Below are 17,681 nucleotides of genomic sequence, written 5' to 3'. Positions count from 1 at the left end.
GCACATACATGTCTGCCCAGTATGCGAGAATGATGTCAAGCGTCACCTTTGTCTATTTGGGACTCCAGATGATCCATTGCAGCCATAGACGGAGCAAGCTGTAGCTCACTGGACACGATTGTGAGGGCCCAAGGTGAGGCACTTAAAATATCCGTCATCAACAAAAAGGGGATATCTGCATAGACTCTTTCCAGGTGCTCAAACTGCCACCAAGGAACATAAGAGGCTGGTCAGCAATTATACTAATTTGTTTCTTTTCATCACTCAAACTGTCATGATTCCTGGCACCCATTACAGAACATACCTTTGTGGAAACAAATCTGACTGCGACATCAAATGGAAAGACAGTTTCTATTGTCACTGTTTCATCCTGTAAGAAAGCACAAGGAGCACACAATGGCTTTTCTAATCTCCTAACAGGAAGTCTTAAAGTTAAAAAGCAGATAAGGCATAATCTAGAATTGATAGACAAAGAATCCCAGGTTACACACAGGAAGCAAGGGTCTTTTCCTGATATCATTTGTAGAAGTCTTCCTAACAACCTGCTCTCCCTAGTAACTCATCTGACTGCCTAGCCCTAGCCATCGACAGCAAGGGGCTTTCTTCTGCACTATGTATCTCAGGGTCTGGTGGAGCAGGCAAGACAAGCATCACCATCACTCTACAGAGGAGAGCCAGATGTTAAGAAGACGGAATGATTTGCCTAATGTCCCAATGGGGCCACGCCCAGCATCTGCACCCTCCCCTCATGTGATTTTTCTTACCTCACCTTGACTCAAGGTGGCTGAGCTAATCACACAGTCCCGTAACAGACACTACCACAACTGCCATGCACACACAGTGTAATGCTCATAGCATCCCGTCTATTATAACTGACTCTCTAAGACGGAGGCCTAGAGTGTAAGTCACAAGACAAACTCTACACTACCCTAACCAACATGCCGCATCTCGCCTCTAAATGGCTGAGAGGCCATGGGTCATTCTTCCTTTTAAAAGAAATAACCCAACACATTGATGAGAAACCTTTTTAGATTATTTTGGACCAGTGAAATGGGTCAAAGAATAAAGGAGCTTGCTTCTATATCTGATAACCTGGGATCAATTTCTGGAAACCACACAGTGCAAGGAGAGAACCAACTCCCACAACTGTTCCCCAACTTTCACATATGCACTGTGGCGTGCACATGTATGTGTATGTGCCCAAGTGCGTGTGCAAAATAACAAATGCGAACAGAAGTCAGGCTGTAATATCAGACAGATGTTTGTCATCTGCATGACTATGGCCATGATGATGTGATTTAGGAAAATCACACACATAAGCCTACATTCTAGGTCTCAGTTTTGTAACACTCCAAGGTGATGAAGATTAAATAAAGTAATGTAAGCCAGACACAGTGGTATATGCCTTTATAACCAGCATTCTGGAAGGCAGGCAGGCAGGCAGATCTCTGTGTGCTTGAGCCACCCTGGTCTACACAGTGAGCTGCAGAACAGCCTGAGCTAGAGAGAGAGATCCTGTCTTGAAAAAAAAAAGAAAGAAAGAAAGAAAGAAAGAAAGAAAGAAAGAAAGAAAGAAAGAAGGAAAGAAAGAAAGAAAGAAAAGAAAAGAAAAGAAAAGAAAAGAAAAGAAAAGAAAAGAAAAGAAAAGAAAAGAAAAGAAAAGAAAAGAAAAGATGGTTTCCATAAAGTCCATACTTTCTAACTTTATGGGTTTGGCAGCCTATCTGCTAAGTTACCCTTTCAACTGGTTGTCTCCCAATGACTTATAAATGGCCCATGGAACAAAACTTCTCTAAAAACCACACTATCATCCTCGATTCCTGAGCTTTTGCTTCTGTTGGGCCAAGAGGACAACCTATAAGATATTACTGCGAAGACCAAAATAATATTAAAGTAACAAAATGGAAGTGGTTCATACATGAAAAGTAGTCATGAAAAAAAAATACCTTGTGACACTTGCACATAATTCCTTTTCCTTCAACAGTTGTATTGATCAGGTAAGAAACATACACAAGGAACATTCTGGAACCCACTGTTCCACAGCGAACATACACTGTTTTCTCCAGCTGCAACACAGTAAGTATTGAAAATGCAATGTTACAGAGACTTCCTCCAGCTATTCTAAGACAACGTTCCCGTTAGAGATGTCTGCTTAGATACTTTATAGAGGCTATTGCAGTGCAACCCATGTGACTAAGGAAAGCTCGGCCACCAGCCACCCAGAACCCTAGCTGACCTCCATGACATAATCCCCGGCCTTCTCACTCTCCTTCCACCCCCCACAAGCTTTTATGTGATCTGGAAACAGAAGTTGATGGAGAAAATCAGTGTGGTTACAGACACCAGGGATTTCACCAGCAACACAAGCAGTGCTGGAAGGTCACTTGTTCTAAATCCCCCACACAGGGCAAACCTAAGTCTGTCAAATGCTAGGAGATGCTGGATGGGTCAGTCACATTGCCAGTGATGGCCCCGCTGTGGCACAACTACAGACCAAGTGCTGTCCTCAGTCCCCGCTGGCCACGCCCACCTGCTCCCCTGGGTTTAAGTCTCCTACAGGAATGTCGGTGAGTAAGGCTGGGTAGGACTCATCACACAGCTCTGCTCCGTGAAGTGTCACATGGGTCTTCTGAGTCAGGTTGGCATCCTGCCCTGGGAAGGTTGATAGAGCAGTGTTTTAGGATGTTATAGTAATGGATACTCTATGAAGAACACTCCGTACACCATCTTTACAATAAATATCCTATCACTGACGTGATGCTGTTTACCTTGTTCCTATGTTGGTGTGAAGGGAACTGTGGTTTCAGACTGCATTTTAATTCACTGTAACTGGGTTCAAAAACATCTTTATGGATCCAAGTTGGAACTATTATAATCAATATATTTTTGCAAATGAAAAAGAAGTTTTATTCCCACAGTGTAAATATCTGGGCTTAGGACTGAACAAAGTCCCGGCAAGCATTTGCACCCTGCTGCCTGTGGAAGTGTTTCCCTACAGAATGCTGTATAGTGGTAGACACAGAAAGATGCACTGGATCAATGGAGTGGTGGGCAGCAGTGACCATGAGCTTTGTTGTTGCAAATCTGCCTCTGCAAAGTGCTTTGGAACTGCTTCTCCACCATGGCACTGCTCACAGCCTGGTGTCTGTACAGTCCGTCCGACTGATCGTCCTCGCTTCACCATCTGACCAGAAAAAAGCTTGCTGTTGTACAGCGTAAGAGCGACAGTTCAGAACGATGGATGTTTTCTTCTCAGTCAGCTCACTGAGGATCTATTGAGGGTGCTTCTGCACCTTCCCACTTGACTTAAAAGCCGGTCACTATGGAATAGTTCTCTGGCAACTTCTCACACAGGTCATTGCCAGTGATGGCCCCCGCTGTGGCAGAACTACAGACCAAGCCCTGTCCTCAGTCCCCGCTGGCCACGCCCATCTGCTCCCCTGGGTTTAAGGTCTGCAGACATCAGCTTTGAAGACTGCTCTCCCATGGTCAGCTTCTGAGGGCTGCACACCAGGAGCTCCACCCATTTCAGGTGCCTGGTTTCCTTTCCACAAGCTCTCGAACCACCAGCACTGTGTGTGTGTGTGTGTGTGTGTGTGTGTGCGTGTGTGTGTCTGTGTCTGTGTGTGTCTCTGTCTGTGTACACAGGCCAGATGTGCTGTTGCTGTTGGGAGCTATCTCCAGTGCTTTATCCCACGTTTTTAACTTGTATGAGAAAACCACTCAATGGGTCAACAGGTACAAGCACTTGCTGCCTAGCCTAATGACCTGACACACATGATGGAAGGAGATAATCAACCCCCACAGCTGTCCTCTGACCTCCCCACACATCCACACATGCTATGGTACATGCAGTCCACAGCCAAATTTATACAACATTTATACAACCAAAAAGTCTTTCAAAGAAAATCATTCAAACCTGCTTTTTTTTTCTTTCTTTCTTTTTTTTTTTTTAATTCCTCAGAGGACCAGCCACATGACAGTGTAGTATAGAATAGAGTTTATTCAGGACATGGAGAAGGGAATTGAGAGAGTAGTAGAGGTAGAGATAGAGACTGAGAGAGAGAGAGAGACAGGCAGAGAGAGAGAGAGAGAGAGAGAGACAGAGACAGAGACAGAGAAAGAGACAGAAAGACAGAAAGAGAGAGAAGAGAGGAGAGGAGAGGAGAGGAGAGGAGAGGAGAGGAGAGGAGAGGAGAGGAGAGGAGAGGAGAGGAGAGGAGTGGAGGCCAGTATGAGTACATGGAGAGAGGGGGAAGGGTCAAGGGGACAGAGCAGGGAGGAAGAAGACAAGAGCAAGAGTCAAACCTGCTTTTTATGTAACACAACTTTCATAGTGTAATGTAAAATATAAATTAAACAGTAATTATCAAAAGTGAGAAATCCATGTTAAAACCATGTTTAATATAACCATATTAAATGGCAAATTTCAACAGTGCAAAAAAACCACAGTGCCTTTTCAACCAACATAATACATGGATACCGAGCCAACTTACAATGCTTATGAACTTACAAAGTGAATGCTTACCTGGCTTTAGGCCAGCAGTGAGCTTCACGTCCCTGATTTGGGACTTTTCCTGGGATTGAACAGTTACAACCAAACAATACATCTCATTCATTAGAGCAGGAGGCTCATGTCGCAGATGTACAGAAATGTTTGGAACTCTGGAAATGATCCTTTGAGAAGAAAGAGCTCAGTGAGCAACTTTAAGAGATAAAGTAAGGGAAGCAACCCTCTGGAGGAAGTAAGACAACCTTCAGCGCTTTCACAGCTCACTTACATTGTGCTTGCCTGGACTATGATGCTGTCCCAGTGAACCTCATCGTCCGGAAGCTTTGGCCGCCTCTTGAAAGACCTTGCAGCCTGCAGGGCTTCCTGGGAGGAAGCAGCATCCCCTCCTCCTCCTTGCCAGCTCAAAACCACACACCTGCCTGACTCGCTGCCCAGAAACAGATCCACAGAGGTGATCTGAAAAAAGAAGGTACACCAGAACCGCCATCACATATGTGCTTGTCGTCGTCCCCTGTCAACAACCTATCTGCAGTGAGGACGATCACACCTAACATTCACCTTGTCACCACAGGATGAGAAAGACAGAACGCCTGCTGTCAGACGCTCACCCTGGCCAGACACTGCTCACACCCTCAACTTCCAAGAGCCTGCACGTGTACATGATGCTGCACTGGCATAGCCCTTGGCAGAACAGGTGCTTTTTGGTGGACACTGAAGGAAATAAGAAGTACTACTGATTAACTTACAAACTAGTGTCTAATCCCACAAATATTTCTGTTATGCTTGTAACGAAACGTTTTATTAACTGAATATTACTTTCAGATAAATCCGCTCACAAAAGGACCCAACATCAGATTATTAATATGATAGTTTCCTCAGATACTAAGTAAAAAATAAAATACAGCTCTAAGTGTAGGAACACAGTCCAAGAATGGAATTGTGGAAGAGGAATTGTGGAAGAGGAATTCTGAGCACTGGGGAAAAAAACCCAAGAAACCAAGTCTCATGACCTCAGTTTCCTTGAAAACATAGGGCTGTTCCTGATTATGCTTTTGTGCCCCCTCCCAGGTGTAGCGAACAGATTACTCATCACAACTGGCTATTGTTATTGTTTATGCCTCTCTGGAAAGTCATATGCAGCTTGAATTCATGACAACTTTATTCAGGTGACCCTTCTTAGCCTCAGGATAAAAATTGCCTGCTGCTCTGGATAAAGCTGGCTATTGCTTGAAACTTGAATCCATCTCTCTCAGGTCATGCTGCCGACTGGAGCAGTAAACTTCTAGGTAGATTTCATGAAGGACTTTTACCTGGAAGAGCCTAAGTGTTAGATATTACTCCATAAGGAATCCCTTTACTTTACAGAGGTGGCCATGCAAGTGTAAGTAGTATAACCTTATGTGCTTATGTGCATACATTTTTAACAGTGGTCCCAAGGTCTGACCCATTCTCTTTAAGTCACGGACACCAAGCACTTGGTGAGTGCTTACTACACTGTAAACACTGTCAGCAATGAAAGGACTGGCAAGTCCATGAATCTTACATGATCTTACAGATCTTACAGCTGACTGACGGAATGCCCAGGACCTCATAAGCTAGACTATAATTGAAGAGGTGCAGTTGGCTCCAGAGTGCACATGCCGTGAAAGACTCTTCTCACCACACAGCTCCAAAGGGCTTCTCAAGTGTTATACTGTATCAACCTGCTAAGATATTAACTTATCCTCACTTTCTTTAAATATATGCAAACAGCAATGCTTGAACGCCAAAGAGATAAAGTCAAAACGAGGCCATATTATATATATTTGATGTATTATGTAATAGAAATCATCGAAAACTTCTTAACTGATAATTTACTCATTAAAAAAATGAGATTGGTCTTACATACTCAGAGCAAATAATGTCTACTTATATTGGTGGGAAAAAAGCCAGGAACCGAGTATGATGTCCAGCAAATTCCCTTGTCTTCCTTCATGCTGGGGACCTTGAGCATGCCAGCAAGCATTGATTCTACCACTAACCTCCATCCACATCCACACCCACAGGGCCCAATCTTTAACTAAATCATTTTACAGTACAAACATATCAACAAAGAGCATCTGGAAGGAAGCCTACCAAATGACTATGAATGCAGTATTTACATTTTCAGCATAAACATACTACATTTGCCATTCAAATTATTTTAAAGCAAATTTTATAACTCACCTCTATTTTCTTTCCCACATCTTCAGTTTTGGCAACAAATTTAAATAACAATTTTCTTGTTTTGCCAGGAACTAAGCACATCTTTCCTTGAGTCAGATTTTCTAAGACTTCACTTGCCTTTGATGCTTCCTCCAATACACAGAACTGGTTGTAACCCTTAGAGAGGGAGCAGCATTATCATTTGCAACATCGGACACTGGCTCTCTGCTAACACTGAGCACTAAGCGATTCAAAGCACATTCAGCTCTAGCCCAGGGACCTCAACGGGTAGACTGTGACCCCTTTGGGAATCAAATACCCTTCATGGGGGTTGTGGGGTTGTATACCAGATAGCCAGTATACCAGATATTCACATTAAAATTCATAACAGTAGCAAATTACAGTTATGAAGTAGCAATGAAATAATTTTATGGTTAGGGTCCCATAACATGAGGATCTGTATTAAAGGGTCACAGCATTAAAGGGTGAGAACCACTGCTCTAGCACAAATACTATTAATACACTATAAAGTGGTTTTTATATAAAAATTATTTTGATGCCAAGTTCATGTACTTACTGCTGACACAAAGAAAAAAAGCATTTAGTATGCCTGATTTTTGGAAGATTTGAATTACCAATTCTGAAGGAGAAACAGTATATGTTCGTTGCTGCACTGGAGACTACCACTGATCACTCTTTCCTTTTTTAAAACATTTACTTTTTATTATTACTTTGTGTGTGTGTGTGTAATGTGTGTAATGGGGTCGATACACAATATTTCTTTACATTCACCATGAGAATATTGTAACTTTCAATACATGTGCTAGTTAAAGGCTTAATACACTTTCTAGGTGATCAGAAGATAATTATTGAGCACACAGGTGAGAGAGAACAGACTCCAGCCCTTGGCTTTGGTATATCACACTTTAAAATGTTCATATGCCTAAAGAATGAAATGTTGCTTGTGTGTCCATAGAAAACACTAGACTGTTTAGGAAGTTAGCAGAGAAACCCTGCCTCCAGCAGGGCGGGACTGCAGGGGCCCAGGTTCACTGTTCACATCAAGTCTGTCCACTCCATTCCAGTATTTCAAAACCAAACATATACTAGTTCTAAAATGAAAACTAACAATAATAAAACAAATGAAGCAAATGATTTTAAAAATTAGGCTAACTTAACACTGAATATATCTTATTTGGAATTCAAGATACACATTATAAAAACTAAGAATAGCATGCTTGGCTTACTTAAGCTGGAAATGAAAAAAATAAGAGTAAAAAGGCATATTTGAATTGTAGACTTTGGAAATACAAATACATTCATTCTTAATTAAGTCTAGACAAAATCAGATAGTAAGACATGAAATTCACAAACTCACTTTGCAGATTACTGAGAGCTACAGTGACGCACACAGTGGACAGACTAGTGGGTTTACTACCTGATTATTAAAGCTGACACAGAGCTTGGAAAACCTAATGGGGTGTGGGCAGTCGGCCTTCAGATAAACATCAAACTGGACAGGAACATCCACGTGAAAACTGGGAGCATGGAACTTGGCTTTGCACTGCACTGGAAATCAAACAAGAGGGGCTAAGTCAGGCAGCACCAAGCATGAAAGCACACACAGCCTGGAGCCATCTTGCAGAAGCAGCTCATCTACTCTCACTGCCTACTTAGTGTCCTCATGGAGGGCCACTGCCCAGCAAATGCAAACAGAACTCTTTGTGAAAACATAGGCTAAACAAAGTAGCTTCAAAAACATTAGAGTGGGGGTGCTGTTTGTAAGTTTGTTTTGAGACAGTGTTTCTCTATGTAGACCTGGCTGTCCTAGAACTCACTATGTAGATCAGGCTAGCCTCCAACTGATAGATTTACCTGCCTCTACCACCCAAATGCTGGGATTAAAGGTGTTGCCACCACTGCCCAGCTTCAAAACTTTCTTAATTTTAAAACCACACTTGTCCATAAAAAGCTGTCAAAAGGAACACAACAATGTTGAATTATCTTATTTCAAAGCACCTGCTTGGACATTAATGCACATACCTTTAAAATACTATTTTCTCCAGGACACATCATATCATACTTGAATTATAAACAAGCAAAGTGTATTTTAATAAACAAATATAAGTATTTGAACAGGGGAGTATTTCAGGTTGTAAAATCCCCCAGAACAATATTTTTCAAATTCGATTTTTCTAAGCAAATTTAAATTGTGAATTATATACATATACCAAATGCATACAACATCAAATCATTCTATTATAGTGTTATTTAATATGTAAACCAGGGGCTCTCAACCTGTGGGTCATGACCCCTTTAGGGGTCATATATCAGATATCCTGCATATTAGATATGGACATTATGATTCTAATAGTAGCAAAATTACAGTTATAGAATAGCAGCAAAGAAGGCGTCACCACAACACAAGGCACTGCATTAAAGGTCACAGTGTTAGGAAGGTTGAGATCCACTGACACACACTAGATTGTTATACACAAAATAAAACACGTTTTTCAAAAAAGAAAATAGAACAAAACTAGAAAAATGTTCTTTCTTGTGGTGTTTTAAAGTAACAGTAAACAAGATGATGGTCTTCCTGACTCACATATTTGTTCAATAAATACTTGTTGAACTTAAAATAAAATATCTGATAGCATATCGAGACACTGAAGAGAAAAATAAGATTCCTGATATCCCCGAGATGGCTATAATGAAGATTTCATCTTCATTATTCTGCATGTATTCACTTCAGACAAAGGGTTTCTACGCACACTGGGTGCTGGCTACACACCAAATGGCACGAAGTCCTGTACGCCTATTGTGAAAACATTGCTGCCAGCCAGAGAGACCCGGTCTGCCCACAGCTTCTGAGCAGTCTTTACTGCTAAGGCGTCACAGTCAGGTTCAGGGTCAGGACTTTCATTCTGCAATGAGAGTTCAAACTCTGTCCAGTTAGTTGGGGAAAACAGGTACAGATGCAGATCTAGTACACTTTATACAAGGAATTACAACCCACCATTAAAACATTCATGAGGTTCTTTTCTATCCGAGATTTCTGGTCATCTTTCAGAGTTGAAGCTGACATAGGAAAAGAAAATAGAGCTGTAAGACAGGCAGGTCAGTCCATCACACTACTGTGGGGTTACAGACAACTATAAACTGCCCAAGGAGGCTGGGAACAGAGCTTCCTCTCCAGCCCTAACAAAATGCATTCTTTCTGTGTACCTGCTTTGAGACAGGGTCAGTCATTGGCCTGGAACTCCCTAATTATGGCAGACTGACTAGTCAGGAGCCCCAGGGCTAGGCTTGGAAGCCACCATGCCTGGCAGAAACATGGGTACTGGGAGCTAGAATCGGGCAAGCTCTGTACCAATGGAGGTATCATTCCAGCCCCTTAAGATATCTTATAATAAGTACTTCTACCATGACTGGCGATTTTATATAATAAAAGTACTACTTCTTATTGGTTTTTTTTGACAGGGTCTCTATATATAGCTCTGTAGAACACACTATGTAGGCCAGGGTGACCTTGACCTTATAGAGATTTACCACCTTGGCCTCCTGAGTGCTGGGATTGAAGATGTGCTATATCATACACAGGATAAAAACACTTCTAAATATTTGACAATGAAATATTCCAGTTTAAAAATATTTATGATGCAAACAACTATGTGAGCTGGACTTTTACAAAAAAAAGCATCAATTACCTCTTCCAAGGAGTTCCAGAGAGTAAGTAATATAATCTTTTAACTGGGCCATGAGGTAGGAACACTTCAGGGCTGTTGTCAATATAGATGTGAGGAGAGTCCACCATGCTTCACTCCGGTAGTCACACATCACATAGTCCAGCAGCCTGAGAGAGAGAAGAGCCACTGAAAGGGCTTCTCCAGAGGGCTGACAGGTCTTTGGAATAAAGGCATGTGCTTTCTAACCTTGTGTAAATACAGAAAGCCTGCTAGGATGGTTTAACAGATACTGTTCCCATGTGGTTACACCTGAGGTCACCTCAGACCTTAAGGAAGGGTTATTGCTAGCAGAGGAGCCTTGAGAAAATACCATAGTTGGAATTTAATGAAAATAGACACAGTAACGGCAAACCCTTCGATATAAACTTCTTTTCCAATTTCATTATAAGGCAATCAGACACTTGTGAATGGGAAGCAATGTGACTCACTTCAAAGCTTTGGTATAGTCCTTCGCATAATAATACTCCTCTCCCATCTGAACCACTGCAAAGGAAGAGAAGGTGTAAGTAAGCTAGCAGTCCTCCGCGCGGCCCAGAGCGGCATGCAGTGGGTACATACTGAGGTGGCTCTTCATCCGTGGACACTTGTACTTCTTGAACTGTGCAACGGCATTGCTCAGAAGAGTGATTATCATCTCCTGGTAGGAGAGAGAAGGTGTGCGACATCGGAATGAATGTGATTTGACTAGACTAGTGCTCAAACTGTTTATATTGGAGAAAGAAACTCACGGAGTGGACAACACTTCTCTCCTTCAGCTGAATGGCGAGAATCCCTGCTTTCTCTTTTTCAGGGTCTGAGAGGTCAAAGCCTGTGTAAGACGAGAAGCAATCATCTTAGCTAACACAACTCTGTACACGTGCACCCTGAATCCTTCACTTCAGTATCGTATGCGCTTAAAACTTGCGAATATTCTAGAAGCCTAACGATTCTAAGACGCAGCTTTATTGACCTAGAGAGTTCTCTGCCATCTCTGTTCTGTCCAGAACATTCCTAATCCTGCTGTTCTTCCCCAGCTGCTGAGTGCTATGCCCTCACACTCTGTGGATGACTTGCAGGCACTAGTGTTTAAGCTGCCAACTGCCGTGGATGCTACTCAATCAAATACGCATGCACTGAGTGCAAACGACACCCAGAAATGCTGCTCAAGGCTGTACATGGCCTGCAGCTTTGTCAAATAACTCACCCAACTTGAAGCTTAAATAGTCAAGTGTTTTAACAGCATCATTACCTTTAATTAGGACTCTAATATGTAAGGAAAGAAAGCATTCCAAAAACTAAGTGCACAAATCTTAGAAACAAACAGACAGACGAGGAAAGCACACTTTTTAAAGTCTTAAAAGCCTGTACATGCACTTAAATATAATTCCATCAGGCATCAGATAGTGTGACAGCTCTCTCTGTCTTCTTGATGCTAAGAGAAAAAGACAGGAAAATTACTTACTTAGTATTCCTTGTCTCCAGGGCCTCTGTCCATAGAAGTCAAGAACACCTGTTGGTGTTTCCAAGGGATCAGGACTGGGGTACACCACAGCAGCCTGAAATCAACAGGACAAATCTGTAGAAGAGTCTATGTCATCCACCCCAAACCCAATCTTTGGTTGAATAAAGAGATATCGGTAAATATACACATCAAGTACTTGTTACATAGCACCATTATACATATTTTAACATTCTTTTTTTTTAAAGATTTATTCATTTATTATATATAAGTACACTGTTGCTGTCTTCAGATACACCAGAAGAGGGCATCGGATCTCTTTACAGATGGTTGTGAGCCACCATGTGGTTGCTGGGAATTGAACTCATGACCTCTGGAAGAGCAGTCGGGTGCTCTTAACCTCTGAGCCATCTCTCCAGCCCATATTTTAACATTCTTTACTGACATTTAGAAAGCTTACAAAAACTGAAGTGGGTAGTGGTGGTGCCCACCTTTAATGCCAGCACTTTGGGGGCGGGGGCAGGTAGATCTCTGAGTTCAAGGCCAGCCGGGTCTACAGAGGAAGTTTCAGAGCAGCCACTACTGTACAGAGAAACTGTCTTAAAAATCAAAAAGCAAGCAAGCAAGCAAGCAAGCAAACAAGAGATCGTGTAAGAGCTGTGATCTGGTTCTGGTGCTGAGTTCACAGTTACTAACTTCTTTTTCACCTTGCTATAATAAAGTAGAGAATTTCAAGTGATGGTTTATATGTACTTCATATATAAAATGCTCTCTGTGTAAATAAACAATGTCATATGGAGTACTAAAAAGACTCGCTTTTCTTCATTATTCTGTATTAGTTGTGATACTGGTAGAAAACGGTATTTTTCAACTAGAAAGAAAATATTTACACTACTTTTTCTTTTTTGTATTAAAAACCAAACTGTATTATAACTACATTATTGAAAAATTATAAAACACCCAAAAGGAAAAAAACAAAATTTCAATTACTAATAAAATCTACTGCCACTTGTTAAGAATATATAATTACTCTCACATATTGTCATGCAAAACTTTAATTTTAACTGATTAGCATAATTTTCAACCTACTTTTTCCATTTAAATATACTCCATACACTTCACTTTAACACTGAATATTCTTCTAGACATTTGCTTTCTTATGTTTCTCAGCTGTTACATATTTTAATAAATTTTTATAATATTCCTATTTTATAGGACTGGAGAGATGGCTCGGCAGTTAAAGAGCAGTGGCTGCTCTTCCAGAGGACCCGGAACCCGCATGGCGGCTCACAACTGTCTGTAACTCTAGTCTCGGGGAATCTTCGCACAGATGTACGTGCAGGTAAAGCACCAATGCACATAAAAGTAAACAAATCTTTAAAAATGTTCCTATTTTACAATGCACTCAATAAGCCTATGTGGACTTGGTAACTAAGCTGATGTGTCCCCTAAGATCTGTCATCCTATTTCTGAAAATGAAACGTGTGGAGAGGTCACGCCTCTGTTGACAGCAGAGCTCGTTATGTCCTACTGGATCTTATTGTTAATGCCCCACTCCACAAGTTCTTTACAAAACCTAGTTTTTATCATCTATTAAAATACTATATTCAAATTACAATAATCCAAAGCTTAAAATCTTAATACACATAAAACATAAATAGAAATACCCTGCTCATGGAATTCCTGGGTTAAAAGATATTCAAAGACGAGGGGGAAAGCGACACCATGAGCTAGCCCTAGCTTCTCTTAGGGGAAGGTTAACCAGTGTCCTGAGCAGGAGGTGATGCAGGCTGGGACTTACGTCATGGTTACAGAGGGCTTTTGCGTGCTGTTTTCGCTCCTGGGCATAGTAAGCAGCCTGCTGATAGTAGAAACCAGGGTTCTGTGTTTGAATTGCTGTCAGCCCCAACTTAATGGCTTCATCAAATAAATCTCCAAAGGCCTGGAATCTTAAAGAGAACAAACCAAGAAATAAAAGGAATGGGTAGTGAAGGGAAAGAAAAAGCAGCTTACTTCTAATTAGTTATGCTGGAAACTATATGCTCAATATACTATTTTATTTTATTTTTTTGGTTCTTTTTTTCGGAGCTGGGGACCGAACCCAGGGCCTTGCGCTTCCTAGGTAAGCGCTCTACCACTGAGCTAAATCCCCAGCCCCTACTATTTTATTAATAAAGCTACTAACAACTAATTATTTATAAATAACAACATACACTATTGATAGGTTACAAGCACATTCTTTAAGTCATCTGTGATGTCTTTCACTCAAGTCCATGACTGCACCACTGTGTCATTCTTAACCTCACTCTTCGGGTACTAGCGAGTTCCTGGAAGTAACTACTTTACTCAGCATTTCTAAATGGTCCTAGTTGGTCTTTTTGTCTTGTTGTTGCTGCTGTTAACTGACATGAGCAAGCACCATCTGGGAGAGGACCTCAATAGAGAAATGCTTCTATCAGATGGCCTATGGACAGTCTATAGGGCATTTTCCTGACTGACGTGAAAGGGCTCAGCCACGGTGGGTAGTGCCAGTCCTGAGCGGCTGGTCCTGAGTGTCTCAGGAACAGGCTGAGCAAGTCATGAGGAGTACGTCAGTACGACTGCTTCTCCATGCTCTCTGCCTCCATTTTTTGCCCAAGTTCAAGCCCTGACTTTCCCCAGTGATCAACTGTTACTCAAAGTGTGAGATGATAAACTCACCCTTGTTCGTTTGATCATGGTGTCTTATCACACAGGAAAGAAATTCTTCAGAAACTGGTAGCAGCCTCATGGGATATTAATCTGCTCTTGTTATCATATTATCAAGGGATTAAGGATTCTGGCACTTTGGGCTTAAAAAACTATTGATTATTGAAAGCTTATTGGGCTTTTGAAAGATGGGTGTGTTGAGACATGCAGATGACGGAGTTCTGGCTTGTGAAACTTCAGGAGGAAGCAAAGCTTTTACCAGGGCCACTTTGTGTGACATTCTGTGTTAAGAATTTGTGGTGTCATCAACTGGAGCTGAAGAATCAGCTGTGACTAGCAAAGGACCTGCAGCACTGACGCTAACCTGGTGCTTTAACTGAACCGACGCTGGTCGGCTGGTGCTGAGAAATGAGGAGTGATTAAGAGGAGCCAGGCTTTACTGTGGTGAAATCTTCTGGGAACACTTCCTCAGGGTCACCTCACACAATCTGGGGTCCAAAGGAGGCCAAGGCCACATCCCAAGCTGGCAGCTGAACTAGGTAAAGTCTAAGAGCTTACCAGGTTTGGAAGCATGTTACAGAGAAGTCAGAGAGTGACTGAGGCTTGCAGGGTGAGAGGCTACCATTTGCAGTAGAGACCCCACAATTTTGAAGATGACAGGGCCATGGGACAACCACCAAGAATAGCAGCTACTGTGGAGTGGAGGTGGCCCGAGCCTATGAGACAGGCTATGGTGCTGTGGAGGACAGAGGCCCAGGCTTGTAGACCCCTGGTCAGGAGAGGACGGGTCCCTGACATCAAGCACAGACTCCCTTTGGTTTTAAGTCGACTGTGACTGCATGGATTCTTCCTCCTTAAGACCAGTTTTCATCTTGGTTCTTACTTTATAAAAACTGACAGAAGACACTGGCTATTTTAGGGAAAGTTTGAACTTTTTTTTTTTTTCCTTTTTTCTTTTTTTCGGAGCTGGGGACCGAACCCAGGGCCTTGCGCTTGCTAGGCAAGCGCTCTACCACTGAGCTAAATCCCCAACCCCAAGTGTTTGATTTTTTAAAGACTGTGAACTCTGAGGCTGGAGTGATGGCTCAGCGGTTAAGAGCACTGACTGCTCTTCCAGAGGTCCTGAGTTCAATTCCCAGCAACCACATGGTGGCTCACAACCATCTGTAATGTGATCTGATGGCCTCTTCTGATACACAAGTGTATATGCAGAGAGCACACATACATAAAATAAATAAATCTTAAAATGCTTAAAAAAGACTGAATTTTTAAAAGTATTTGTATTTTATATTGTGGTACTAATATAAAGAAAAACTGAAAGGTTATAGTTTAACAGTAATATATTGGTGTGTCCAGTTGACAAGTCATTTGCCCTGTTTACTTGTCTGTTTTTCTTGTTACGTTGACACAAACTACAGTTACAGGGGAAGAACAGCCTCAACTGGGAAAACACTTCTGACAGATTTCTCATAAGTCTGTGGGCATTTTCTTTTTTTTCTTTTTTTTTTTTTTTTTTTTTGGTTCTTTTTTTCGGAGCTGGGGACCGAACCCAGGGCCTTGCGCTTCCTAGGTAAGCGCTCTACCACTGAGCTAAATCCCCAGCCCCTGTGGGCATTTTCTTGATTAGTGGCTGCTGTGTGTTTGGGGTGGAGGGTTTAGGGGGGTCCTGGGTGTAGAACGAAGGCTGAGTAAGCTATGAGGAGCAAGCGGTAGCAGTGTTTCTCCCTGGTCTCTGCATCGGCTCCTGTCTCCAGGTTCTGGTCCTGAGTTTCTACCTGACTTCCCTCAGTGACAGGCGGTGGCCTGGAAGTGCCAGATGAAACAAGACCCTTCCTCCCAAGCTGCTTTGGTCATGGTGTTTCATCACAGCAAGAGAAACCCTGACTGAGACAAACACTAAGCTCCATCAAGAGGGAATTTTGCTTTGTGCACTCTTCTATTTTCAGAATGTAAACACAAAGTGTCAACCTGGTGAATAGATGTTCAGTGTCAAAGATAGTACCATAAATTGCCCAATTTCCATCAAGAAATCACAACAGTCAATACATACTATTCCTGCACACATACCTAGGATATGTTATTAAAACCTGACTTAATAAGAGAAAGACCCACTCAATTCAATTTAGAGCCAAAGCCTTAGTTGATGCCATCTCTTCAAATCCCACATTCCATTGTTAAAATATTACGAAAATGCAATTAAACGTACTGTTTCGACATCCACGCAGCATGCTCAAAGGACAGCTCTGCGCTCCCAATTTTCTTCTTGCACAAGTCAATGTGTTTTCGAAACTGAGCAATGGCATCTAGTGGGGTATTGTGTTGAAAACACAGCCTACAGATCTGAAAAATGTAAATCCCCAAATGAGAGAGAAGCCTAAAGACACATTCAGACACATTAACAATGCAAATGGTAAGAGACTAACTTTCTTCTCTAAAGTTCTCTGTAATATACAATTCTCTTCATCAGAATGCTTTGAGAAATGAAATAAAATAATAACTGAATTTGTCTTATGCCTTACAAAAGCTTTTCAAAGTACAGACTTTTTAAAACTCACATCAAAAGAATATTATAATGGGCTATACTATTTTCAATAGGAATTTATACAGGAGAGACTGACTTTGAGTATTAGAATTGTCAGAAGACTAAATATTTCTGTGGCACAGTCAAAGTTTAGTTGCCTACACATCAACAAGAATAACAGAAAATTTCCTAATTTTTTTCCTGGAACACTAACTCTACATTGTTTCAAAAATAGTATAATCTACGTAAACTGAGGGTTAATGAACCCAAAGGAAACAAAGCTGAAGACTTTCCATCTGATTATATGATTATAACAACTTTCGATTTTATTTTTTAGGTTCAAATAAGTATATAAAAAACAATCTGTGTGTGTGTTTTATGTGTATATGTGCATGTGTGTGTGGTATGAGTATACACCTGTGTGCACATGTGGAAGCTAGAAGACTACTTCACAGTGCCTTGCTCTACTGCTCTATCTCACTTAGGAGACAGGGTCTCTCACTGAACCTGAAGTTCACAGTTACAGCCAGACTGGCCAGCCAAGGAGCCCCCGGATCTGCCCCCACCTCCACCCCCCACCCCAGGTAGCGC

At 41.7% G+C, this 17,681-nt stretch overlaps 2 protein-coding genes across 2 annotated transcripts in view; both read right to left on the bottom strand.

The window, feature by feature from the left end:
* Positions 1 to 17,681, bottom strand: part of Erich1 (glutamate-rich 1) — a gene marked incomplete at its 5' end in the record, with an annotated part of 52,793,804 nt that overhangs the window by 30,799,178 nt on the left and 21,976,945 nt on the right.
* Positions 1 to 17,681, bottom strand: part of Trappc11 (trafficking protein particle complex subunit 11) — a 45,864-nt gene that overhangs the window by 15,673 nt on the left and 12,510 nt on the right. For both annotated transcript variants that reach the window (NM_001169115.1, XM_087587866.1), the window contains exons 9-25: positions 16,776 to 16,909; positions 13,683 to 13,830; positions 11,885 to 11,978; positions 11,172 to 11,251; positions 11,002 to 11,080; positions 10,872 to 10,926; positions 10,405 to 10,550; positions 9,714 to 9,775; positions 9,489 to 9,621; positions 8,136 to 8,266; positions 6,719 to 6,874; positions 4,782 to 4,969; positions 4,529 to 4,677; positions 2,531 to 2,652; positions 1,947 to 2,066; positions 305 to 370; positions 47 to 203 (exon numbers count right to left, since the gene is read on the bottom strand). In NM_001169115.1, coding sequence (NP_001162586.1) covers positions 47 to 203; positions 305 to 370; positions 1,947 to 2,066; positions 2,531 to 2,652; positions 4,529 to 4,677; positions 4,782 to 4,969; positions 6,719 to 6,874; positions 8,136 to 8,266; positions 9,489 to 9,621; positions 9,714 to 9,775; positions 10,405 to 10,550; positions 10,872 to 10,926; positions 11,002 to 11,080; positions 11,172 to 11,251; positions 11,885 to 11,978; positions 13,683 to 13,830; positions 16,776 to 16,909 — 2,020 coding nt within the window. The remainder of the gene's footprint in view (positions 1 to 46; positions 204 to 304; positions 371 to 1,946; positions 2,067 to 2,530; positions 2,653 to 4,528; positions 4,678 to 4,781; positions 4,970 to 6,718; positions 6,875 to 8,135; positions 8,267 to 9,488; positions 9,622 to 9,713; positions 9,776 to 10,404; positions 10,551 to 10,871; positions 10,927 to 11,001; positions 11,081 to 11,171; positions 11,252 to 11,884; positions 11,979 to 13,682; positions 13,831 to 16,775; positions 16,910 to 17,681) is intronic.

The sequence above is a fragment of the Rattus norvegicus genome, chromosome 16 (assembly GCF_021556685.1).
Source record: "Rattus norvegicus strain SHRSP/BbbUtx chromosome 16, alternate assembly SHRSP_T2T, whole genome shotgun sequence".
NCBI lineage: Eukaryota > Metazoa > Chordata > Mammalia > Rodentia > Muridae > Rattus > Rattus norvegicus.
The sequence above is the reverse complement of the archived record's forward strand: the minus strand, read 5'-3'. Positions and strand labels throughout refer to the sequence as shown.